This window comes from Rhinatrema bivittatum, chromosome 4 (genome assembly GCF_901001135.1).
Source record: "Rhinatrema bivittatum chromosome 4, aRhiBiv1.1, whole genome shotgun sequence".
NCBI classification, from domain to species: domain Eukaryota; kingdom Metazoa; phylum Chordata; class Amphibia; order Gymnophiona; family Rhinatrematidae; genus Rhinatrema; species Rhinatrema bivittatum.
The window spans coordinates 8029397-8055327 of record NC_042618.1 but is presented as its reverse complement, the minus strand read 5'-3'; the positions used below and the strand labels follow the sequence as shown (position 1 = coordinate 8055327).

Here is a 25931-nt window from a genome sequence, read left to right as displayed (position 1 = left end):
AGAACTGGTCAGAGAGCTGATGTATGTGTATATGTGAGAGACAATGAAAGTGACTGCTCAAGGAGATGACTGATGTGTATGTGAGACAGTCAGGGATGTGTGTTTGTGTGTGTGTGAGAGAGAGAGAGAGAGAGAAAAAGCATGGAAGTGAGAAATCTGGGTATGTGAGAAAGCATGGGAGTGGGAAGCCTGTGTGTGTGCATGTATATGAGAGAGACTGGTTGGTAAGGTGACGGTGTGACTGGTGTGTATGTGAATGTGAGAGAGAGAATGTGATTCAGGGAATGAGAAGCCTGTGCACGTGGAGAGTGAGCATGGAAATGAGAGAGACTGGTGTGTGTGTATGTGTGTGTAACAGAGAAAGTGATTATGGGAATGAGAAGCCTGTGCATGTGAAGAGAGTGAGCATGGGAGTGAGAACCTGGGTGTGTGTGAGACACAGCATGGGAGGGAGAAGCCTGTGTATGTAAGACAGAACATGGAAGTGGGAAGCCTGTGTATGTGTGTGTATGCATGCATGAGAGAGATCAGGTGACGGGTGTGTGTGTATGTGTATGTGGGAATAAGAAGCCTGTGCATGTGAAGAGTGAGCATGGGAGTGTGTGAGATACAGCACGGGAGTGAGAAGCCTGTATATCTGAAAGAGAACATGGGAGTGGGAAGCCTGTGTGTGTGTATGCATGAGAGAGATCAGGTGACGGGTGTGTGTGTATGTGTGAGAGAGAGAAAGTGATTATGGGAATGAAAAGCCTGTGCAGGTGAAGAGTGGGCATGGGAGTGAGAAACCTGTGTGTGTGTGAGACACAGCATGGGAGTGAGAAGCCTGTATATCTGAAAGAGAACATGAGAGTGGGAAGCCTATGTGTGTGTGTATATGCATGAGAGAGATCAAGTGACTGGTGTGTGTTTGTGTGTATGTGAGAGAGAGAAAGAAAGTGATTATGGGAATAAGAAGCCTGTGCATGTGAAGAGTGAGCATGGGAGTGTGTGAGATACAGCACGGGAGTGAGAAGCCTGTATATCTGAAAGAGAACATGGGAGTGGGAAGCCTGTGTGTGTGTATGCATGAGAGAGATCAGGTGACTGGTGTGTGTGTATGTGTGAGAGAAAGAAAGTGATTATGGGAATGAGAAGCCTGTGCATGTGGAGAGAACAAGCATGGGAGTGAGAGACTGGTGAGTGTATGTGAGAAAGAGAAAGTGATTATGAGAGTGAGAAGCCCATATATGTAAGTGGAACACGGGAGTGGGAAGCCTGTGTGTGTGTGTATGGCATGAGAGAAACTGTTCAGGAAGGTGACTAGTGTGTTTGTCAAAGACTGGGAGATGATTGGTGTGTGAGAGACAGAAACTGGTCATGGGGGCAATGACTGGTATGGTGTGTGTGGTGTGAGAGACATGGGCCCTAAGGAAGAGGACCATGAGTATAGAGCTTAGCCACTACTGCTGCTTCTGGTGTGTGCTACAGCCTGCATGGAAGAGGAGTAGGACAGCTGCTGGAGGGGGTAAGTAAAGGTGGCTTTTTAAGTTTATTTTTCTTGATTGACTGCCATTTTAATTATTTAATATTATGTGATGTGTCTGCTTTTTTGAAATATTTTATTGGTGTTTGGAGAATTTTTAATAGTTTTTATGAGTTTTTAATTGTTGGATGTTATTCTGTTCATAGTTGTTGTGAAACATTTATTCTGCTTATTAGTATAGTTTTACAATTATTTCTGTGTGGGGATCTATAGCTGCTTGTTAGTTCTGTTTTCCTAATAAGAGGTGTATTGGTTTTTAGGGCCTGATTTTAATATTTATAGTGTTGCCTTTTCATAGATAGGGTTGCTCCTGTTTGAGTGTATTCCATAATACAGGTGTAACTGTGTGTGGATTAGTTTATGTGCATTACTACAGATCCTGGGAGTATGTTAGGTCGGTTCTGTGTCTGTTACAGAGATATTTTACTAGCATGTAAGTGTTTTATCAGTCTTATTTGTTGCGTTTTCTCAAGAGGACATGCATTGGTGGTAAACTGCTGTCTTTTCATAAGTAGGGCTATTGAGCCTGAAAGTACAAGGAGTTTGAGTTGCTGTTACTGAGATGACACCAGAACCAGAATATCTTTTTTGTAGATGAGTTGAATGGGGAATGTCATAATTCTGCTTTACATCCATTATTGTGGATCAGGGGGGTTCCCGTGGATGCAAACTGTACATTTACATCTAGCCCTGTGACGATCATGGGTCAGTGTGTCACGCATGTGAGAACCATCTGTCAGGTGTGTCCCGACAGAAAAAAGGTTGAGAACCACTGCTCTATACACAGCAGGATAATCAGCCATGCATTCCCTCCCACCTTCCCTTTTGGAGTTAATGTCTTTGGAGGTAATTTTCAAAGCTATTTGCATGCATAAAACCTGGCTTTCCTTAACTTCCATGAAAGACAATGCCAGACAAATGGGTTATGTGCCCCTGCCAGCAGATGGAGACAGAAAAAAAATCTCAAAGCTGGCTGACTTCCCCCTATAAGTCTCTTGTTGCCTTTTCCGTGGGCTACCTTTTAGTCGCCTATAGTGCTGTGCTGGATTTGGGCTCTTGTCGGGGGTCTGGGGTGATTGCTGTGCTCTCTCCCTCGCTCTGCTTGCTTCCAAGAAGGCAATAAAAGAGGGGTCGCAGGGAAGGACTCTGGGTCCTTTAGTAACAAAGAAAATAAGTGCAGAAAAACGTATCGGTCCACACACTAATATCTTGTTAGTTGGATTTATTGTTCCAGACGGCAACTCCACTGCTGTCAGGTATACATTCAGATCTTGAAAGGGTACACAGACATTGACCCCGAGTCAAGGCTGCGTCGGGAGGGACAACAAATACAAGTAACAAATGCTGTAAACCATATAGATTTGTTACTTGTATTTGTTGTCCCTCCCGACGCAGCCTTGACTCGGGGTCAATGTCTGTGTACCCTTTCAAGATCTGAATGCATACCTGACAGCAGTGGAGTTGCCGTCTGGAACAATAAATCCAACTAACAAGATATTTGTGTGTGGACCTATAAGCTTTTCTGCACTTATTTTCTTTGTGATATTTATGCTGAGTGCAGAATTTATTCTCCTTCATATTTTGTGGATTCCTTCTTTAGTAAGACATCTGATTATTCAGGCGGAGTCTAAGCCAGAAAGTATTTTGGCCACTGCCATAGTTATGCACATGTGATGAAACCCTTAGGCTGGTTAATGATTATCCTGAAGAGCAATTAGTCCTTCCCAGTCTCTGGAATATAAAGAAGCCCTTGTATTTAAAGAAGAAGGTGGTCTTATGACCTTAGACTTCAAGGGATTAAGGCCTTATTTCTAGTGCCCAAATCTTCCATTTTTATGTCCACCATGAGCGTGGCCTGTTCTGCAGGTCAAGGTACCTGAATGTAGTACGTTAGGCTAAGACACATGTGTATCTCAGTCAATTTGCACTTTTCTTGGGGTGATATCCAATAGACCAGTGCAACAAGGCTACTTCCCCCCCCCCCCCCCCCCAATCTCTTGGGAGGTTAGAATCTGAACCAGGACTTTTCCTTTCCATAGGATGGTTAAGCAATTGATGTCAGGGAATGGGATACTCCCTGACCATCAATTGGAAACTCGAAGTGCACCTCAAGAATTTTGAGGTTTTTGCCCTGGGCATCTGAGCTGCAGTGTGCAGTAGTTTTATGCTTCGAGTAAGCCTGAGATGGATGCAGCAGTTAGTGCCAGCGATCTCGCGACCCAGGAATCTGAGCAGGCAGAAAGCTTAGAAGCAGCGGTGGCTTATGGGGCCGACGCTTTATATGATCTGATTTACACACCACCTAGGACAGTGGTGTCTCCGGTCTCTGCTAGGAAGCTCTTGTGGTTGCACAACTGGTCAGCAGATGTTTCGTCTAAGGCTCAGCTTGGTGTGCTCACTTTTAAGGGCAAGCTCCTTTTTGGAGAAGACTTGGAATGGCTGATAAAGCAGCTTGGTGAGAATAAGGTGCACAAACTACCAGAAGATAAACCTAAATGGACCAAAGGTTTTCAGCCGGTTCACTCTGGCTTTTAAGGCCAAAGGCATTTCCGTTAGAGCAGGGCCTCGGGCGCAGGCCAGAGACAAACTTTGGGGAGGTTTCAGTCCTGGTCCCAGTCCTTTATTTGGCACAGAGCGAACCAAGATAGTTCTGGCCAAGGACCTAGCAGAGCCAAATCCACACAATGAAATGAGGTCGACCCACTCCTCAGTCCCGGTCATCGGAGGTCGGTTGACTCTCTTTTGCGAGGTGTGGGTCAAGATCACATCAGACCAGTGGGCTCTAAGTGTGATAGGACACGGCTACATGTTAGCATTTGCTCGGCCCCTAAGAAACCTTTTCATGGTATCTCCCTGCATTTCACCAACGAAGAAACTGATCCTTCAGGAGACCATCCAGAGACTGACAGTTCTGGGCGCCATTGTTCCCATGCCCCAGGAGGAGCGGGAGATGGGATGTTACATTTATTTTGTGGTGCCAAAGAAGGAGGGAACCTTCCATCCAATTCTGGACTTGGTGATCGTGGCTCTCAAAGTTCCAAGTTTCCGGATGGAGACTCTCAGGTCTGTCATAGTGATGGTGAAAAGCGGGTAATTCTTGGCTTCCTTGGATTTGATGGAAGCGTATCTGCGCATTGTTATCCACTGGGATTATCAGAGATACCTCAGATTCATGATTCTCGGAAAACATTTTCAGTTTTGCACTCTTCCATTCGGTCTAGCCACTGCTCTAAGGACTTTCACCAAAGTGGTGGTGGTGGTAGCAGCAGCCCTCAGAAAGGAGGGGGTGCTGGTTCATCCATATCTGCTGAGCAAAGACGGAGGAACTTTGCAGGCAGGCAGTGGAAGTGGTCTTGCACCACTTGAGATCCTTGGGTTGGGTTGTGAACCTGGCCAAGAGCCACCTTTTTCCTTCATAGGTTCTGGAGTTCTTGGGCACGTGCTTTGATACCCGTGTGGGCAAGGTCTTCCTCATGGAGGAGCAGATCGTCAAACTGCAGGCACAAGTTCGGAACCTGTTGGACATCTGAGAGCCCAGGGTCTGGGATTACTTGCAGGTCCTCGGTTACATGGCCTTGACCTTGGAGCTCATCCCCCTGGGTGTTTTGCTCATATGAGACTTCTACGGAAAGTGTTTTCCCAGTGGAAACCAATGTCAGAGCAGTTCCATCTTCCACTGCCACTTAGTTTGCCAGATCCAGGCTTTGGTGGTGGCTTGGCCAGGACCATTTGGGGCGCGGAGTGGACCTTGAGGTGCCTAAATGGATGGTATGACTACTGAAGCCAGTCTTACCAGTTAGGGGGCTGTTTGTCAATCCCAGTCGGTACAGGGCCACTGGCCGGCAGAGAAAGTGACTTGGTCCATCGGTTGCCTAGAGACAAGAGCAGTAAGGTTGGCTCTAAAGAGGTTTCTTCCCCTTCTGCACAAACGGGCAGAGTCCTGTCAGACAATGTGATGACAGTGGCCTACATCAACCATCAGGGAGGAATCAAGAGTTGGCCTGTTGCTCTAGAAGCAGAGATGCTGATGTCCTGGGTAGAGCAGCATTTGGCCTTGCTAGCGGCATCACACATAGTGGGGTCCCTCAATGTGCAAGCAGATTTTCTCAGCCAGCAACAGTTGGATCCTGGAGAAAGGGAGATATTGGAGGATGCAATGACCCTCATTTCTCACAGATGGAGCATGCTTCATATGGATCTGATGGCAACTCAGAGGAATTCCAAGGCACCACGTTTATTCAGTTGCAGAAGAGAGCACGGAGTGGAGGGGTTTGATGCCCTGGTGCTTCCTTGGCCACATGACGACGTACTGCATGTTTCCTCCATGGCCTCTGGTGGGCAAGCTTGTAAGGAGAATAGAGGTCCACGCAGGAAAGGTGATTCTCGTGGCCATGAAGGCCTTGGTTTGCGGATCTGGTCAATCTAACAATGGACGGCCCCCTGAGGCTGGGCCATCTGCCAAATCTTCCACGGTAGGGCCTTATATTTTCAAATCAAGCAGATCACTTTTGTCTAGCGACTTGGCTTTTGAAATGAGGCAATTAAGGAAGAAAGGCTTTCCGGAGGATGTTATTTCTACTCTGCGGCTCTCGCAAGACCTCTACTTCCTTGGGTTTGGAGGGTCTTCGAGTCTTGGTGTATGGAGCGGAGGGGTTATTCCTCAAAGAGCATTAGTGGTGCAGATTCTGGCCTTTTTACAGAGGCCTAACGAAAGGTTTATCCTTTATTTCCCTGAGAGTGCAGGTTGTCGGCCTTGGGCTGCTTGCGGGGCAAGATTCACGGAGCAACTCTGGATGTGCATCCGAATGTGGTGTGTTTCCTTCAGGGGGCGAAGCATTTCCAACGCCCTGTTTGTAAGTTGTGTCCTTCTTGGAGCCTTAACTTGGTCCTCTGGCATGTGAGGTGCCATTTGAGCCTCTTAAGAGGGCCACCATAAAAGATCTGACTTTGAGGGTGGTTTGCTTGGTAACAATTTGTTCAGCCAGAAAGGGTGTCTGAGCTTAAAGTCCAGTTATGCGTGGAACCTTTTTTACGAATTTCAGATTGTGAAGTTTCGCTGAGGACAGTTTTTTGTGTTTTCTGCTGAAGGTAGTTTCAGCATTTCACTTAAATCAGTCAGTGGAGCTTCCAGCCTTTATAAATCTATAGATGGATACACCTCATGCAAGGGAACTGATATGTCTGGATGTCAGGTCTTGTTGCAGTATCTAGAGGGTCACTAACAGTTTCAGACTGTTGAATCACCTTTTTGTGCTATGGAGTAGTTCATAATAGGGTCAAAAAGTATCAAAGACCACAATAGTGCATTGGTTGAAGGAGGCTCTTGGGTTCGTGTATATCTGTTGTCATCCTGTCCCGGAGGGTTTAAGGGCTCATTCTACCCATTCGCAGGTAGCTTCCTGGGCAGAGTGCCAAATGGTTTTGCCGCAAGAGATTTGCAGGGCAGCTACTTGGAAGTCTTTACATACTTTTGCCAGACAATACCAATTGGACGTCCAGGCCACGGATGTTGACAATTTTGGTAGAAGTGTTCTTCGAGTGGGACTCTCGCAGTCCCATTCAGGTTAGGGAAACTTTGGTATATCCCAGGAGTCTGGGAACATACAGGGAAAGGAAAATTGGTTCTTACCTGCCAAGTTTTGTTCCTGTAGTACCACAGATCAGTCCAGATTCCTGCCCTGTGGGGGAGAGGAGATTTTTGAGAGTCCGCTCGATCTGTCTACTTTAATAGTTCTGATTAAGTCTGAAGAATGGCACAGGTTTCTCATTAGTCCTTTTAAGATGCATTCTAAATATAATTGGGAATTTCCTTGTACTCTGCTCGTTCTGGGGGATTTAGTGCAGTTAATTGGTTAGAAGTTTGTTTTGTTAACCAGTTCCCAAGCAGAAAATATTTAATACAAGAGATGCAGGTGGCACACCGGTTTAAAAGTAGTGCCTGCAAAACTTTCAATCTGCTGGAAGGGAGGCAAATCCCAGGAGTGTGGACTGATCTGTGGTACTACAGGAATGAACATTTTAGCAGGTAAGAACCAATTTTCCTATACCAGCTCTGGCTTACTGCAAGGGACACAGTCATGGAAGCTCTCTTGCTACTCTCACAAATTGGATACTTCCAGGGAGTCTAGAACGCAAGTCCTCCATGTTGGAAGTTCTGCTTGTAACCTGAGTTTAGTTTTGAAAGGATCTGGTCTCCCTTCCTCTCAAGCCTCATAATGCATCTCTTTTGAGCCTTATTGTTGAAGTTGGTCTGCTGGGTGATCTTTGGTAATTTTACAGGAAGGGGTATCTCTGATCCCCATACCATCCCTCTTCTAAGGGTAAGGACATAAGAATTTTAATATATTTATAAATGATCTGGAAAGGGGTACGAGTGAGGTGATCAAATTTGCAGATGACACAATTATGCAGAGTAGTTAAATCTAAAGCGGATTGTGATAAATTGCAGGAGGACTTGCGAGACTGGAAGATTGGGCATCCAAATGGCAGATGAAATTTATCGCGGACAAGTGCAACGTGATGTATATAGGGAAAAATAACCCTTGCTGTAGTTACAGAATGTTAGGTTATATCTTAACTTACCACCCAGGAAAGAGATCTAGGCATCATAGTGGATAATACATTGAAATCGTTGGCTCAGTGTTCTGTGGTGATCAAAAAAGGAATATTAGGAATTTTAAAGAAGAGAATGGCAAATAAAACTATGGATGTCATAATGTCTCTGTATCGCGCCATGGTGAGACCACATCTTGAATACTGTGTGCAAGTCTGGTCGCCACATCTTAAAGATATAGTTGCACTGGAGGGTGACCAAAATAACTGGCATGGAATGGCTTCCCTATGAGGTAAAGCTAAGGAAGTTAGGGCTGTTCAATTTGGAGAAGTGATGATTGAGGGGATATGATAGAGGTCTACAAAATCATGAAAGGACTTGAAAAAGTTAATGTAAATTGGTTATTTACTCTCTCAGATAGGAATGGGGGCACTCCATGAAGTTAGCAAGTAGTTCATTTAAAACAATTCGAAGAAAATTCTTTTTCACTCAGCGCATAGTTAAGCTCTGGAATTCATTGCCAGAGGATGTGCTTACAGCAGTTAGTGTAACTGGGTTTAAAAAAGGTTTGGATAAGTTCCTAGAGGAAAAATCCATAAACTGCTATTAATTAATAAGCAGTAGAGCTTGAGATTTATTTAATGTTTGGGTACTTGCCAGGTACTGTGACTTGGATTGGCCATGGTTGTATACAGGATACTGGGCTTGATGGACCCTTGGTCTCACCCAGTATAGCAATTCTTATGTTCTTAATTGCCATATTGGGTCAGTCTGAAGGTCCATCAAGCCCAGTATCCTGTTGAGACAGTGGCCAACCTAGGTGACGAGTACCTGGTAGGATCTCAAATAGTAGGTAGATTTATGCTGCTAACACCCAGGGATAAGTAATGGCTTTCCCTAAGTCTGTTTGGCTAATAACTGTTTCCTGATAAAGCACAGTGGTTTCTAAGGCATTGATTTTAGGAGAAATCAAGGAGATGAGCAATTTGGCCTGCTCTAGCAAGAGTTTAAAGGTCCCAAAGGGCAGTCTAAACCATTCAGTGAGGGTGCAGGGCTCTTCATAGGCAGAATCACAATTTCTTTCCAGTGGATAATAGCAAGGCAGCGCTATTACAACGGCAGGGAGAATGAAGAAAAGGTGATTTATATTCAAACAACCAACAAGGACTGAATTACATAGTCTGGGTAAACAAATAAGCATGGGTGTAGCTTGCTTGTTACGGCAGTTGCTTCCCCAAATCCAGTTAAGCCTGATACTTCACTTGGAATACATATCCAGTGGAGCTCACTGCTATAACAGCAGGGGGCAATGAAGTAAAGAGGATTTATATTCAGACAGCTAACAAGGACTGGATTGCATAGGCAGGGTAAACAAGCGTGGGAGTAACTTGCTTATTACGGCAGTTACTACCCCTAACCAATTAGCTAGATACTTCACTTAGATGCAGCTCCAGCACTGCTGTCTGCATCGATGGCGGGGGTGGAAGGAAATTAGAGGCAAAAAGTTACCAATAAGGGCCTTGATCTCAGCGGTCAGAGTAACAGATAAGTATGAGAAAAATAAGAGTTGAAAGCTTGCTAGACAGACTGGATGGGCCGTTTGGTGGTCTTCTGCCGTCATTTCTATGTTTCTATGTTTCTGTTACATCTCTGCTGTAAGAACCTCTGTGTGGGTATGCAGGCCAGAAAAGGATACACCTTGGATGCCAGAGTCCTGAGAGCTATTGAAACTTCCTCCTGCCTAGTCTGAGTGAAACTTTGATATGTCCCACTGGTCTGGCATGAGTGATGAATAAGGAGAAATTTAAACTTACCTGTTAATTTTCTTTCCTTTGGTCTTGTAAGACTATTGACTCTGGGACTCGTGACTTCCTTTGTTCCCGGGCGCTCGCCCACCTGCAGTGCATAATGACCACTCAAAACGTATCTTTGGGTAAAACTGGCCGCAGCTTTTATTTAACCATAACAGCACACAATATAATCATAACAACCCACCACCCCGGGCCAATACATATAATTATCTATTTATTGCCACACGTTCTGCCGGGACCACGCCCACCCCACGTCGCCTGCCGCGCTCCAAGCAAGGCGACTTCCGTTCACCGGCCCCCCGCCGCGTAGTAAGCAGGGGGGCCCTGCCTCCGGGCGTGGTCCCCCTTTCCTTCCGGCAATCTGCTTGTCAGCCCGCGGCTGATCCCTTTACCCTAAGTCCTATTGGCCCGGGTACCCGCCACCGGCGCCGAGCAGTGTCTACACTTGCTCGGGGCCCCCCCAACAAGTAACATGGTTTTTAGCTGCGGCCCCCGGTGCTTCCCTACCTGCGCCTCAATTGCTTCAGTTATGTCGTTAATAAACAAGTCGTACCCAATGTCCGAAAGGTGTATCTTATCCGCCCGATAGAAGCCCTCACACTGCTCGTCTGCCCACTGATGACGCATCTGGCAGCCTCCCAGGCGCTCCAACCAGGCCCCCAACTGCCTGTTGAGCTTCTTGCGGCACCTTCCCCATAGCTTGGTCTTAGCGAATTTTATCCGGGGAATAATGTCTGACCAACATAATACTGCACCTGGGAACCATGTCTGCAACTCGCGCAAGTCCCTTCTTGCCTCTTGCAACAGCTGCCTGCAGGTCCATGTGCCCAAATCGTTGCCTCCCAGGTGCACTATTAACATGTCTGGGGCTGCCCGCTCTTCCCTCCTGACTCGAATCATAGGCAGTAGTTGCCGCCACCGCATCCCTCGCTTTCCCATCCATGTAACCTGCACTCCCCGCGGGGCCAAACCGAGGTGTACGCCGTGCTTGCGCTGTTGCGCCCTCTGCGCTGCCCAATGAACGAAGGAATGCCCCACGATCCAAACCGTTTGCGGCTTAGCGGACGAGTCTGTAAATGAGAACAATGCCAGTTAGATATCTACACCATGGGAGCCGACTCTGTCCAGTCTCACGTAAGCATTAACCGCTAGGGAGCGCCACCTCCCTATTTGCTGGATGGTCTCCGTACCCAAACCTGCCTGGGCTGCGCTCGTCGCTGCCCCTATCCGAAAGGAGTGGGTACCAAACTTCGCTGCGTCCCGCCCCACCTTGGATAGCGCGCACTTAAATACCGCCGAGAATTGATACCTTGTTAAGGGGACACCGTTGTTATGTACTAACAGGTGGTTCCCCTTATTGGGACGGACTGCCAAAAACGCTTCCAAATTAGCCAGCGGGCAGGTGACTTGGTTGTCTAACCTGGTCAGTGTCACCGCAGCCCCTTTTCCCGATTGATCTGTCTTGGACCAAGGTATCAATATCCTGAGTGTGTTCCCCAATAGCTGTACATTCCGCAGTAACATCCCCGTATCGCCTGTATCCTCCTTACATGCTGCCACTAGTTCGCCTATGCGCAGCGCCCCAAAAAATGCCAGCGAAAATGCGAGCTGAAATAACCGTGTTTCAAATTGTGAGTCGCAAATCTCCTGAAGAGCATACCATAACTGAGCTAATAACTCGTGTGTAACTGGATGTCTCCCATCCTTCTTGTGCCCTAACTGCCGTCCCCAACCCTTCATTAATCTTTTAACCAGAAATCCCTTGGTGGGATCGCCCCATCCTTGCGCATTTGCAAAGAAGGCCAGCCCTGCCAGCTGCTTTATTACAATGCCTCTCGACAGTCCACACTCTTTGGCCCATGCGATGTAGTCCACTACTAAGGCCTCCGGCACTGGACCGTTCTCCCAACCGTGCTGGTTAAGGAAGGCTCGCACTTTTCTGTACCCTCTGGAATACGCGCCCCATGTAGCGGGCGCTACCGATCTCCGTAGTAAGTCTAGGGTGGTTGTAGTCCAATTGCCCATAAGTGTTCCGGCACCGGAGTCCCCTCCTTCTCTGCGTTGGGTACCTGTTTGCGAAAGAGAGACCATTTGGCACGTGATAACGCGTCCGCAATACCATTGCTAATTCCAGGTACATGCCGCGCCCGAATAGTAGTGTTTAAGCGCAGGCTGCTCAGTATTATTTGTCTCAATAGGTTCGCAACCCTTGGGCATTTCGCTGACTGCCTGTTGATGACGTATACCACAGCTTGATTGTCAGACCAGAAAATTATGTGTTTGTTTTGCAGTCTGGGTCCCCATATGACCAGTGCAACCCAAATTGGGAATAGTTCCAGGAAAGTTATATTGCGTGTTGTACCTTCTTGTATCCATGCTATCGGCCATTGGGCAGCCGCCCACGCCCCTTGGCAATACACTCCAAATCCCCACCCCCCCGAGGCATCCGATTGTATGTCCAGGTCACGACTCGACATCGGGGGCTCTTGCCATATGGATATTCCATTGAAGTCCTGCAAGAAGCTTTTCCATATCGCTAAGTCGTCTTTGATTGCCTTTGTTATCCTTATGTAGTGATGTGGTTTCCGAACGGATGTAGTTGCGGCTGCTAGTCTCCTCAAGAAGACTCTGCCCATTGGGATCACCTTACAAGCAAAGTTAAAAGCGCCCATTATGGATTGTACCTCCCGCAGTGTTAATTTTTTTGCCAGCATTGCGGTTTCAATGAGGTTCCGCAAATTCTGTATCTTGTCCTCCGGAAGCCTGGATACCATTCTTTCTGAATCGAGTTCGATGCCCAAAAAACACAAGTTTGTCCCCGGCCCTTCGGTCTTGTCCATCGCCAAAGGGACACCAAAATCCTTCGCCACTCCTTGGAAAGTCCCCAGTAAGCGAGCCGCTGCGCCTGTCCCTTCCGGGCCGACGAACAAAAAGTCGTCGAGGTAATGTATGATGTTGTCCAAGCCAGCTTTCTCCGCCGTTACCCAGTGGAGAAATGTGCTGAGCAGCTCAAAGTAGGCACATGAAACTGAACACCCCATGGGCATGCACTTGTCGAAGTAGAATTGACCTTGGAACTTGAAACCCAGTAGCGGGAAGCTGTCTGGATGTACGGGCAAGAGGCGAAACGCCGATTCTATATCCGTTTTTGCCATTGCTGCTGACCTCCCACACCTCCGTAACAATGATATAGCACTGTCAAATGATGCATACTGCACCGTGCATGCCTCTCGAGGAATGTGGTCGTTCACGGATGCTCCTAGTGGGAAGGACAGGTTTTGGATGAGTCTGTATTTTCCCGGTTCCTTCTTTGGTACGACCGCTAGTGGGGAAATCATCATCTCCTGGAATGGGGGCATCTGGAAAGGGCCGGCAATTCTGCCCAGCTCGATCTCCTTGTCGAGTTTGTTTCGGATGATGTCAGGGTGGCGTGTTGTGGATGGCGCATTGCCTGCTGTGTGTATGTCGATGTTGCCTTGATAGGGGATCCTGAACCCTTCCTGGAAACCTGCTGAAATCTGCTTTGCTTCCTCTCTCCTCGGGTATTTGTCGAGCCAATGCATCATTCGGTCTAATCTTATTGGTGAGGCGGCTTTTTGGTAATGCTGGGCTTCATTTTTCCTTTTTAGGAGAACTCCCACTCCCCCCTTTTTTTGTGCACTTCGTCGCCGGGTGCGGTGCGGAACAAATCAGGCATATGTGCTTGAATTTACATTCTTTGAAATTGCATGAAGCCTTGTTGTATCTCCAACACGCGCTGTTAGATGCACCTCCGGTTCCTGGGTAGCCGAGTCCGGACGCTGATGACCTTGCAGCTGAACGAGTCCGTCCCCCGGCATCACTGGCTCTGTTGGTCATTTGCTGGAGCCAGAGGTCCACATCCGACCTTCCCCAGGATAGCTGCGTATTCTCTTCCATTCGATCGCGGAAACGCTCATCGTAATTCAACCAGGCCCATCCCTCGTACGCCCGGTATGCTCCAAGTATAGTGTCCCCGTAAGTTAGCATAGGTCCACATTGCGATGGATCGTCCTTTGTGATAACGCTCATCATGCGGAGATATGCGCGTGTCCAGTTCACGATGTTGCGCGCAATTTTTTCATTGCTGTCTGGGAGTGGGTCGCCAGTCTTCGCTCTCTTCCTGTCACGCTGGCCTCTCCTCCCTTCCATGAGTCGGAAGATGTCTATGTATTTCTTCTGCTTTATGCGCTTTCTTAACTTTCTGGGCACGCTTTCCCATAGTGGGATGCCCTGCGCCGCGGCCGCTGTTGCCTCCACTCCTGGCGGATTCTGTGTATTGTCATCCGCGCTGTCCGTATCCGTGGAGGAGCTGCTTTCGCTGGAGCTGGAGCTGTACCTCCTCCTACGCTTAGTTTTACCTTTCTTTTTACTCGCTTGCGCAGTTAAGGGTCCCTGTATAGGCTGTGCAGGGGACTCACCTCTACTTGTGTCCTGCGTTGCGTTTGGCCCCGTGTCGTCTTGGGAATGGTCTTCCCGCGCTGACGTCACTGTTGACCCGTTCTTGGGATGGGTGCCCAGGTCGCCGTTCGGTGGTGGTTCCTGGGTATTCTGCTGTGGAGCTGCCGCCTGGGTCGTCCGTAGGCTCGTAGTGCTGGTCAGAACATCCCGTGGGGGGATGGGTGTGGGAGTCTCTGCCGGGGTCGGTTGGACCGCTAGAGCTGGGGTGGGAGGGATCCCTGGTTGGCCGGGCCAGAGCCCCCACGGGTAGAACTGGAACGGGTAGGCTGGCGAGGTCCATTGTGGTTGGGCGTGTTGCCCGGTGGGCTGGCCCGGAGGGATCATGCCTGGGATGGGGTTAGAGGCTGGCATCCACGGGGGGATGCCCCATGGGAAGGGGAACCCCGGGAAGGTAGGGGTCACACTTGTTGGCTGGCCGGGCGTCGGGATTGCCGAGGTGTGAAGGTTGTAGGCTTGAGGAGTGCCCATGGGGGGGCCTTGTGGAGCCAGGGGGCTCAAGACGGGGGGCTGGGGGGCCCAGTTCCCTCCTTCCATCTGTGGAGGTCCACTGCCGTTGGGCGAGGGGTTGGCAGCAGCAGCTGCGTCGACGACCGGAGGGTGGTGAGCATCTGGGACTATGGGGGGGGGGCTAAGAGGGCCCGCAGTCGTCGGGGTGGGGGGGGCCGGCACCAGGAAGGGGGATACCCCCGTCCCCCCCGTTGGCTTGAAGGTGGTTCCCCTTGATCTTTGTTTCGTTCGTCCCCCGGGTCGTGGGTTTGCTCCCTTTCCCATCGTGCGTCGGGCTGGGTTACTCACGGTTTCTCGTTCCGGCAGCAGGGTGTCCTGGGAACCCGGGGGCTGGCCCAGGGGGGGTCCTCCTGGAATGTGGGGCCCGAGGCCTGTGCAGGAGCCAGAAGGTCCTGGGGTGGGCCCAGGAGGGGTCCTCTGCTGGGTTCGGCTCATTCCGGTTCCGCTGCTTGTAGCGCTGGTCCTGGTCCTGGTCCTGGGGCAGCACAGCTGCCTGAATGGTGCTGAGCCCTGGTCCTGGGGCTGAGGTGAAGCTGGGGTTTTGTTTTTTTTTTTGTTTTTTTTTTTTTTTTTTTTTTTGCAGCAAAGCCCACCGCTCGGTTTTTGCTTTTTTTTTTTTTTTTTTTTATTATTATGTCTGCCGGCTATCGTGGCGGCAGGCCGCGTGGTCCAGGTGGTTTCCGATCGGGGGCCGCGTGGTCCGCGTTCGGGGAGGCAGGCCGCGTGGTCCGGGCGAGACTGGCCGCAGCCGAAACGGCTCTCCGAAACGGCTCTCCAGGGGAAAAAGGGCCGGCTGCCTCGAGGCACCGGCCCTTTAAACCCCGGCCGACGTCATCAGGCCGAGCCGGCCCCTTCTGATGACGCCGGCCGCAGGAACGCCCCCAAAGGGGCGGGATCCGGGCTTCGGCGTCATCGGGGCCGATGACGCCGGCCGCCGGAACGCCCCCACTGGGGCTGGCTCATGCCCCGACGTCATCAGGACGCGACGAGCTTCGCGGCGCGCCCCGATGACGTCACGCGATGCGCCCGGCAGTCCGGCCCTCCCCCAGGTAACCCGTGGGCTCCGATTAAATATCGGGCCCACCTAATCTAAAAGCTGCAATAATCAAGGGCTGTCAGTTTCACAAGTTCAGAAAACTAGCTATGAGTACATTGCCAGCTTTGAATGTAGTTGACCTAATCATGAGATACCAAAACTCAAAAGCACCAAAGTTTATGGGGAATTTATACTATGCTATCAAATCGAAAATCAGTGCCCCATTAATATCTTTCATCCACATAATCAATGCTCACTATATATGCTCAAAAAATGAGTCATACAATGATCTAAATAATTTCACAATAGGCTCTGGAGTCTCTTCTGACTCCTAGTGCCAACATTTATAACAGGAAAATCTTTTTTGAAAGGATAGAGGAAGGGTTTCATATATTAGAGTATTAAACCCCCATGGGTAAACTCATTCTGTGCATAATCAACCAAACCTACTCCATCCAATGTTTTAATCAATTATCACATACACCATAGGTGAAACTGCATATTTTTCTTTTAAATATTTTTGTGCCAAAAATTATTAAAAAAGCATGCTTGTAAATCAGTCACGTTTCTGGTCCAAGCAGGACTTTTCTTCAGGGGATGTTCTCCTGTACAATAATCCGTCTGTGTGCCAAAATAGCTATAGGTAATCCAAGCAAAATGTGTACAATTTCTTCCAGGCGCGATTAGTGCTCCTCCGCCATTAAGCGGAGGACCTAATCATGACATTGGTATAGGGATTATGTAATTTGTGGGTTACTGGCCTGGAGTGAAGTTTCTTGGCTGCATCAGGTTTTGGTTATGGTGATTTGGAAACCACAATGTCATCAGCAATGGCCCCTGCCACTTATGACAATAGAATTTGAGTGGCAGTTGAATATGGACCTCTCCATAACTGAGAAGATTTAAGAAAGGTGGGATTAAATTAGAGAGGCAACTTTTAAGTGAGCATTATCCTACATTTGTTGCTTTTTGTCATGCAGTGGCACTCAGTGTTAACTACACTTAACCATGTTATACCTGTCTAATTAGATTTTGTAATCTGCTTTGAGACCAAACCTGGCAAAAAGCAGAGTATCAAATGTTTGTAAATAAATAAAATAAATATTTTACATGCTCTGAAGAGAGGTGTTCTCGAAGGCAGAGTTGCGACTTACGCACAAACATTTTGATTATAAAACGTATGTGAATAAGAGACCCCACACAAATTAGGTCCTGCTCAGAGTAGGTGTAACTATGTATGAGGTAATTTATGCATATACTTGGCTGATTACATGAGGATTTTCAAAGCAAAACTTGTGTTTTTGTTTACTTTAAAATATTTGTTAAAGTCTGCTTGTACAATGTGTAAGCAGACTTTAACACAATGGGGGCTACTTTAGAGTTAGGCTTTTTAAGCTGTTGTGTAAGGCTGAGGGTCCCACACAGCAGCTGCATGAAAAGCCTTTCTAGGCTTTGTGAGCAGTGGCTTGCAATGGTGCTGTCGCATGATGTCACCCACTTGCGTGACTTATTATCCTGCTGTCTAAGAAGAGCACCCGTTACAGGTAAGTAACTTAAGGCCGATGCAATAATGTTCACGGAAAGCAGGTGCTGACTTTGCATGGTGCCCCCCTTGCGGGCGCTGAAATATGTAAATTAGGAGGTCACGGCTGCCGGTTATGAAGACAGACGCCTGTAAACTCTGCCTAGAGTTTATCGGCGGCCATTTTCATTACTGGCAGATGGCCGGTTATGAAAACCGACGCAGAGTTTGCTGGCATCGGTCTTCATAACTCGTCGGTCTGCCGAGTTATTTTATTTTATTTTTTTTACTTTAAAAAAAAATTACAGAAAAGCAGTTTTTTCTGCTTTTCTGTACTTTTACCTGCGCTCAGCTATCAACACGTGCTCCAGGCAGGCGTTAATAGCTGAGCGATAAATGTGTGTCTGAGACGCACATTTATCTTTTTGCATGCAGAGTGAATGAGTAATAGGTTCATTCATATGCATTTGCATGTGATGAGCGCTATCTCATTCACTCCGTGTCGGACGCACGTTAAATAGGCGCTCATCCCCCTATTGCATTAGGGGGTGGATTAATGCTTATTTATCCCGTGTCCGACTGCAGGTTATACAGTGCGCTCGGTACCTTAGTTTTCCTGTGTCATGTCGCATAATAATGAATAAAGGCTGATCATGGCTTGCTCTTCACAGAACCACGACCTGGCACTAAAACATTTCCAGAAGGCTGCAGAGCAAGGCTGGGTAGATGGACAGCTTCAGCTGGGCTCCATGTATTACAGTAAGTATTATGAGCAGTGAGCAACAAGGTCTCTGCAGTTCTGTAAAAGGTTCACTAGATGGTGCAAGTAACATTACAGAGCCACTGCAATAGTAATAAGGTAAATGTAGGCCACTGACATTTTAGTATCTGTACACCTGCCTTCCTTTTCTCTCTCCACCCTGGATATTTAACTAAGTTTCATGTGTGCAATGCTTTTTTCGTTGTACTACTGAATTTCAATTGTGGTAAATTATCCCTTAACCATTTTCAGAGAATATTGTGGGTTTTGACACTTTTTGGTGTGGCGTCTTCTTACAGATGGCGTTGGTGTAAAGAAAGATTACAAACAGGCTTTGAAATATTTTAACTTGGCCTCCCAAGGTGGGCACATCTTGGCTTTCTACAACCTGGCACAGATGCATGCCACTGGCACTGGAGTAGGGAGGTCCTGTCACAATGCAGTGGAGGTAAGGCAATCTCTTCCACGTACTTTGCTTTCATTAAGAGTCCAGAAGTTCTGTATTAGATGACCCAGCCTACTGAATCAAAAGGTTTATTCAGCTAGCCTGCTGTCTGTGGGTGGATGGTGAAAAAGTAGAGCTATAGATACATAAAATTACACAATTTTTAATCCTGGCTATAGGCAATGATCACACCTTCAGATAAATAACACATACCTTTGTTTTGGCTCTCTTCTGCAGTTATTTAAGAATGTCTGCGAGCGTGGCCGCTGGTCAGAGAGACTCATGTCTGCCTACAGCAATTATAAGAATGGCAATCCAAACTCTGCAGTGGTGCAGTACCTCTTGCTGGCTGAACAGGGCTATGAGGTGGCACAGAGCAACGCAGCCTTCATCCTGGATCAGCGTAAGGAGTGGGAGGAATGGAACAGCTGGCCTCTGGCTAGACTGGAAATGAACTTTAAAGAGTTTTTCCCCTTTTCCTAATCAACGTATTTAATCACTCTTAACGCCCAGCAGCATTCTTCAGCTACCCAGCTGACTGTAGAGCTCTTTTGCAGTGGGTCATGCGCCCACAGGGATACAAGATGTGCAGTTCTCAACAGGCACAGCACCCATGTAGTGAACACTTTTGTATCGGCTGCTGCAAATCTCACTCTGCTTTTCACAGATTTAGTTCTTAGTTTAGCAGCCTCAGACCCTCGCCCCTCTGTATTCATTTGTTTTGGCAGATGAAGACCCTGAGCTATCCTTGAGAACATGTTTTCCTTTCTTCCTCCCAGGGTCCTTTCATACTCTACATTTCGTTTTGGAAATATATCCAGTGCGATTCTGCAACTGACTAGTTATGTACGAGTGCATGAATAGTGGGTTAGAAGAGCTATAGCAGCAGCAATACATCAGCACGATCCAGCTCGTGCACTTTTCAGCATTAGTTGCCTAATGCTACATATATATATGAGGACAAGTATTTTTCAGACTGAACCTCTCCTTGAAGGAATAAGCATAGCACAAGAACCACCTTTCCATGCCTTGACTGTTCTCGCCATTGCTGGGTCACATTCATAGCCCGTTGTGTGGCAGAGGCTGATAATTGCTGACCGTAGTAGGGTTTCTGAGAGCTGTCTTTTAGTAGCATTACTAGAATGGAAGCATTAGATGTCAGGTAGTAGACAAACTGTGAAACATTTCTAGCAGCATATCAGCTGTGAGGCCCTGTGGGCACTCTCTTACCAGAAGCTTATGGTTTTGAAGTGTGTGTATGAGGCAGAATATTACATTTAATTCCAAGCAGCCTGCTTGGCTGGAATATGGGAAATTCATTCCAAAGATTTCATGGTTTCTTGGCCTTAACTGTGAAAGCTACTAAGATTTCTGCCTCTGCTTTAAAGCCTTTCTTTCCCATGCTTTATTTCCAAATTCTTATACGCCGCACACACACACACAACTCTGGCCAGAGCAGTGTACAACAATAAAATCATACCAATACACATTTCAGAACCAGCAGTTCTAAAATATATTGTAATAAGTAAAGGAGAACATCAAACATTAAGACACACAAGACATGGATTCAGCTGCATCACCTAAAACCCCCAAAAGAGCTAGCAAGTAACCATGCCTTCACTGCTGGAGGCTTGAGTGACATTTTTATTTTTAAATATATTATTTTTGGAGCTCCCTCCAATAATTTGTTTACACATTGTGTAACATACAAAGTGGTGGCAGAGACCAGTTAGTCTGTTCAGTAGCTAAAAAGATGTCTAATCTAGAGATAACTACAACTTTATGGGATCGTTTTTTTGTTTGGCAAGTAATGTTAGACGATACAAATCAGTGTACGGAGACTGGCATCCTCCATTTTATTTATTTAGCTTGTGCCTTTTCATTGGTAGTTCAAGGTGAATTATATTCAGGTACTGTAGATGAATATTTCCTCGTCTCCAGAAGGCTCACAATCTTAACAGGCTGATGCAATAAGATGGGTACAAAAAATGGGCATTCATATTGAGCGTCCATTTTCCTAATACACACGCATCCACATCCCCTGTGCACCCGATGCAATATTTAAATGAGAGAAAAATCAAAGTGGCATATAAAAAGGGTGCTCTAGGGAGAAATGTGCATTTCTGCTGTGCAAACGTTGATTGCATTGGGCACGTGGATGTCTAAATTGTGAGTTCCTAACAAAAGTGCATAGTTTACATGAAATTACTGAAATCTGCAATGCTTGTTTACCAATAGGAAAAGAATCTCCCATTAATTTTTTTTTTAAGGTATCCTTAGCTAATCATGCACCATGCCACTAATCCCTGTATATACAGTGACTTGCAAAAGTATTTGACTGCCCTAAAAAGTCACATTTGTTTGGGTTACAAATAACTCTTACACAGATTGTTCCAGACCGTATGTTTATTGGAAAGTAATACGCTCTTAAAGTAAATTTCAAAGTCACAATTCATTATTTCTGTGTTTTGTAAAAATAAAATTAAAAACTGAAAAATGCAGCTTGCATAAGTATTCAGCCCCTTCAGACTAGTACTTGGTAGAACCACCTTTTGCTGCAATAACAGCTTTGCACAGTGGGAGTGATTCTTTTTCCCCCATTCATCCTGGCAGATTTGTTCCAAGGTGTTCAGGTTGATTGGATGATGCTTTTGTACTGCAAAGTGCCACAGATTCTCAATTGGATTGAGATCTGGACTTTGACTTGGCCATTGTAGAACATTCACCTTTTTGTTCAACCATTCCAGTGTTCCCTGTACGTAGTTGTTTAGCCAATGCATGTTTGGGTTGTGGAGAGTTTTGTGAATTAAGGTGAGGGTCTTATATAGAATTCTGAAGGAGATGGGGAGCCAATGGAGGTCTTTTAGGATGGGAGTGATGTGATCACATTTTCGGGAGTTGGTGAGAATACGGGCTGTGGCATTTTGAAGCATCTGCAGGGGTTTGAGTTAAGCAGCAGGGAGGCCAAGTAGGAGGGCGTTGCAGTAATCAAGTTTGGAGAAGATTACTTCTTGGAGGACAGTGCAGAAATCGTTAAGGTGAAGGAGAGGTTGGAGTTTTTTGAGGACATGAAGTTTGTAATAGTCTTTCATGGGGGTGCTAATAAATTTTTGAAGTTGAGACTGCAGTCTAGGGTGACGCCGAGGCTTCTAACCTTATGGAGTAACTTAGGAGATGGAGAGTAGGGATGGGAACAGTGGGAGGACTGGAGGGTTGGTTGTGAGAGAAGAGGAGGAGTTCAGTTTTTGAGGTGTTCAGTGCAAGGTTTAAATTTGATAGATGATTAATAAAGGATAGGCAGTTATGCCAGGTTTGGAGGGATTTGGTGATGGAGTCAGTGATGGAAATGAGAATTTGGACGTCGACGGCATATATGAAGTGGGTGAGACTAAGTTCGGATAGGAGACGGCAGAGGGGAACATGTATATATTGAAAAGGGTAGAAGACAAGGAGGAGCCTTGGGGGACACCACGGGTTAGTTTGGGGAGGGATTCGTTGTTACTGACTTTTACTTTGTAGGTTCTATTGTCAAGGTAAGATATAAACCAATTGAGAGCGGTGCCAGTAAAACCAATTTCAGATAGTCTGCTAAGGAGGATATTGTGGCTAATGGTATCAAACGCTGAGGAAATGTCGTGTAAGGTAAGAATATATGATTGACCGTTGTCAAGACCTTTGATAATGGTGTCAGAGAGGGAGAGAAGGGTTTCGGTGTTAAGGTATTTCTGGAACCCAAATTGAGAGAGGGAGAGAATGCTATGTTTCTCGAGGTGTTCAGAAAGCTGGATGTTGACTACCTTTTCCAAAAGTTTTGCAAGGAAAGGGAGATTAGAAATGGGTCTGAAGTTGGCAGGTTCTAATGGATTTAGGTTGTGTTTTTTTAGAATGGGTTTGACTATGGCCTGTTTCAGGATGTCTGGGACAGTTCCATGGGTGAGGGAGGAGTTTATGATGTCAGATAGGGCTTCGGCCAGGGTAGAGGAGATCGATTAAAGGGTTTTGGGCGGAATGTGATCAACAGGGTGGGCTGCAGGTTTTATTTTCTTAATGAGGGTTTCAGTTTCAGAGGCAGAGATGGTGTCAAAGGAGTTGATGGTGGCGTGAGGATTTATAGGGGGGATGTGAATGTTAGGGTTGGGTGGGGGAAGATTCATCATAATGGAGGTTTTGTCGAATTATTTGGCAAGAGTTGCATTTAATTTTGGATTCAGCTTCAGGTATGGGGGGAAAGGGGGTTTGGTGAGTTCAGAAACAAATGAGAAGAGAATTCTCGGATCATATTGGAAGTTGTGTATTTTACTTGTGTAAAAATCTTGTTTGGTTTTCTGAATTGTATTTCTATATTTGTAAAGGGTGGATTTGTAGATAGCAAGTTGGGATGGTGATGGGTCTTTCTGCCAGTTCTTTTCATTGTTCCTTAGGATGCGTTTGAGGTGTTTTAGTTCAGGGAAGTACCAGGGATTTTTGTTTTGGGTGTCTGGATTTATTGGTTTGGATATGAGGGGGCATAGTTTGGTGATGTTGGAGTTGATTTTAGACCAAGTAGCAAAGGCGAGGTCAGGGTTTGAGCTGTCTAGTTCATTTAGGGCAGTGGTAAATAAGATAATGAGGTCTTCTTGGTTGCAAGGTTTTCTGTAATGAATGAAGGTGGTGTGGTTAGGAGGAGAGGAGGGGTCTTTGTTTATGGAGAGAGTTGATTTTATAATAGTGGTCAGACCAGGGGACCCTGGAGCCAGGGGGGGAGTAGGCAAGGCATATTTGAAGGCGGGGGGATTTGAATAGAGCAAGTTCAATTCTGGATTCGGAGTTTGTGGGTTGTAGTCGGGTTGCAGTATCTCCCTGAATGTTGCACCATCCATCCGTCCTTCAATTTTAACAAGATGCCCAGTTGCCACTGAGGAAAAGCATCCCCACAACATGATGCTGCCACCCCCAGACTCTACTGTTGGGATGGTGTTTGCTGAGGAATGGACAGTGTTAGGTTTGTGCCGCACATAGCATTTTGAATTTTGGCCAAAAAGCTCTGTTTTTGTGTCATCTGACCACAAAACCTTATCCCACATTTTAGCTGGGTCACGCTGATGTTACCTAGCAAACTCCAGACTTGCTTTGATGTGGTTTTTCTTCAGTATTGGCTTCTTTCTAGCCATCCTCCCTTGCAGGCCAGTTGTATGCAGAGCTCTTGATATGGTTGACTGGGGCACCTCCACTCCAGTCTCAGCCACTGAACTCTGTAGCTCCTTTGAAGTGATTATTGGCCTCTCTGTGGTTTCCCTTACAAGTCTCCTCCTTGCTCTGATGCTGAGTTTTGAGGGATGGCCTTGTCTAGGCAGTGTCTGGGTAGAATGATGCAGCTTCCATTTCCTCACAATTGATCCAGCAGTGCTCACTGGGATATCCAAGCACTCTGGTATTATTTTGTACCCTTTTCCTATCTTATGCATGTCTAGAACTTTAATTTCCTTAGAATGCTCTTTGGTGTTCATTTTCACAGCTTTCCTTCAGATTCACAGTCTGACCAATGATACCAGAATTGGGGGGTCTTTTATCTAGAAAAGCTGACCTTTTAAAATTATTTACAGGGAGAGGCCAATTGTTATGGCAATATCTTTCATCTGTATAAACTTGGAGCTTCTACAGCACAGGGTTTGAATACTTATGCAAGCAGCATTTTTCAGTTTTTAATTTTATTTTACAAGAAATGCAGAGAAATAATGAATTGTGACTTTGAAAATTTACTTTAAGAGCATACTGGTTTGCAATAAATATACTGTCTGGAACAATCTGTGTAATAGTCACTTATAATCCACACATCTGCTGACATTTTAGGGATTGAATACTTTTACAAACGAGTGTATATATGTGTGTGTGTGTATATATTATGTGTATTTTTTTTGTTCTAACACCAAATAACTAAATAGTATACAAATGTCTCTAAACAACCCTACCCTACAAGGGGCACATTTATCGCAACACAGAGGACCAATTTTTTAATATTTCTCATGAGCCCTTGATTGCGAGTAAACTTTACTTCACCTCCAGAGCTGGAGTTAATTCCCTGTACGTACCCAGATCAGTCCAGACTCCTGGGTTTTGCCTCCCTCCCAGCAGATGGAGACAGAGAAATTTTCAAGGCCACTGGCACATTAACCCGGCATAGCACCTGCAGTCTTTCAGTATTTCTCTGTCTCCAGCAGATGGAGGAGGTACAAAACCTGCAGTTCTGAACCTTAAAAAAAAAAAAAAGGAAAAGAAATTATAGGAGTCTGTTCTTCCAGGAGGTTGGCAAGTCCTGGTAGTGCCATCCCTCCTGGTCGTAGAGTTTTATATGAGCAGGGGTTGGGGACTCCAACTTGCTCTTTGGACCATTTTTGGAGGTGAAAGCTGGTGGTCCAGTTCCCTCACCTCTTGGAGCTCTGGAGAAGCCTGGACCATTCTTCAGATAAGTCAGTCCCCTTTTCTGTTATCTTCTCTAAAGTTTTATAAAAAAAAAAAGTCAGAAGGGGAAGACAGCAGAATGCATTTGTGCCTCCTTGTCTCTCTCCCCGGCGCTAGTGGTGCAGGGAGAAGGCTCAGAGAATTGGTTTGTCGTTTCCTCCAGCTCTCCCTGTGGTCTGTTTTCTCATCCAACCAAGTGTTGCCGCATGGTCAGCCCGGCGCTTCATGATGCTGTAGGAAGCTCGTTATGCCGAGTGTGGGGAGCTCTCCACCCACCTCTCCCAGGCTGGCAGCTGTTCCCAGTGCCTCCCTGGTGGGAAGGGCTGTGGCAGCGTCTTCTGTGCGGCACCAGCCTGGGGCCCGAAAGTGTCGAGGCAGGAGGCTGACGACCTGTTTCCAGTGTGTACAGGAACAGCGGCCATTTTGCAGACCTTCGCAGCTCAAACGCAACAGGCAGCGGGGGGAGGGGATCTTCCTCTCACGCTGTCACTGGTTGAAAACATCCCCGTTGAGGCCTAAGAGGCCCTTGTAGAACAGTCAGAGCAGGATTCTGATTCTCTGGCAGAGGATTCGGAGACCTTGGCTCCTTTTTCAGCTGAGTTTGTCCTGATGCATAAAGCGTTTCTGGCGCATCACACTGCATCCCAGTGTTGTCGCAAGCACAAGACAGTGGGGCCCCCCCCCCCTACCCAAGCAGAGGGCTAAGGGACCCAAGGTCCTGTGGGCCACGAGGATTCAGTAGATCCATGCCCATTCGGAGCTGGGGGCCGCCAGCGATGCTTCCTCTGAAGAATCTGAGAAGGGGTTGTTTCCAGATGCTGCCTCACTGGACTCTGGGAGCAGAGCATCCAGGGTCTG

The 25931-nt window shown here is 46.8% G+C and overlaps 1 protein-coding gene across 3 annotated transcripts in view; it reads left to right on the top strand.

Annotated features, from left to right (window-relative positions):
• SEL1L (SEL1L adaptor subunit of ERAD E3 ubiquitin ligase) overlaps positions 1–25931 on the top strand; it is a 132917-nt gene that overhangs the window by 83329 nt on the left and 23657 nt on the right. For all 3 annotated transcript variants that reach the window (XM_029597721.1, XM_029597720.1, XM_029597722.1), the window contains exons 15-17: positions 18102–18189; positions 18490–18638; positions 18873–19038. In XM_029597721.1, the coding sequence (XP_029453581.1) occupies positions 18102–18189; positions 18490–18638; positions 18873–19038 (403 nt within the window). The remainder of the gene's footprint in view (positions 1–18101; positions 18190–18489; positions 18639–18872; positions 19039–25931) is intronic.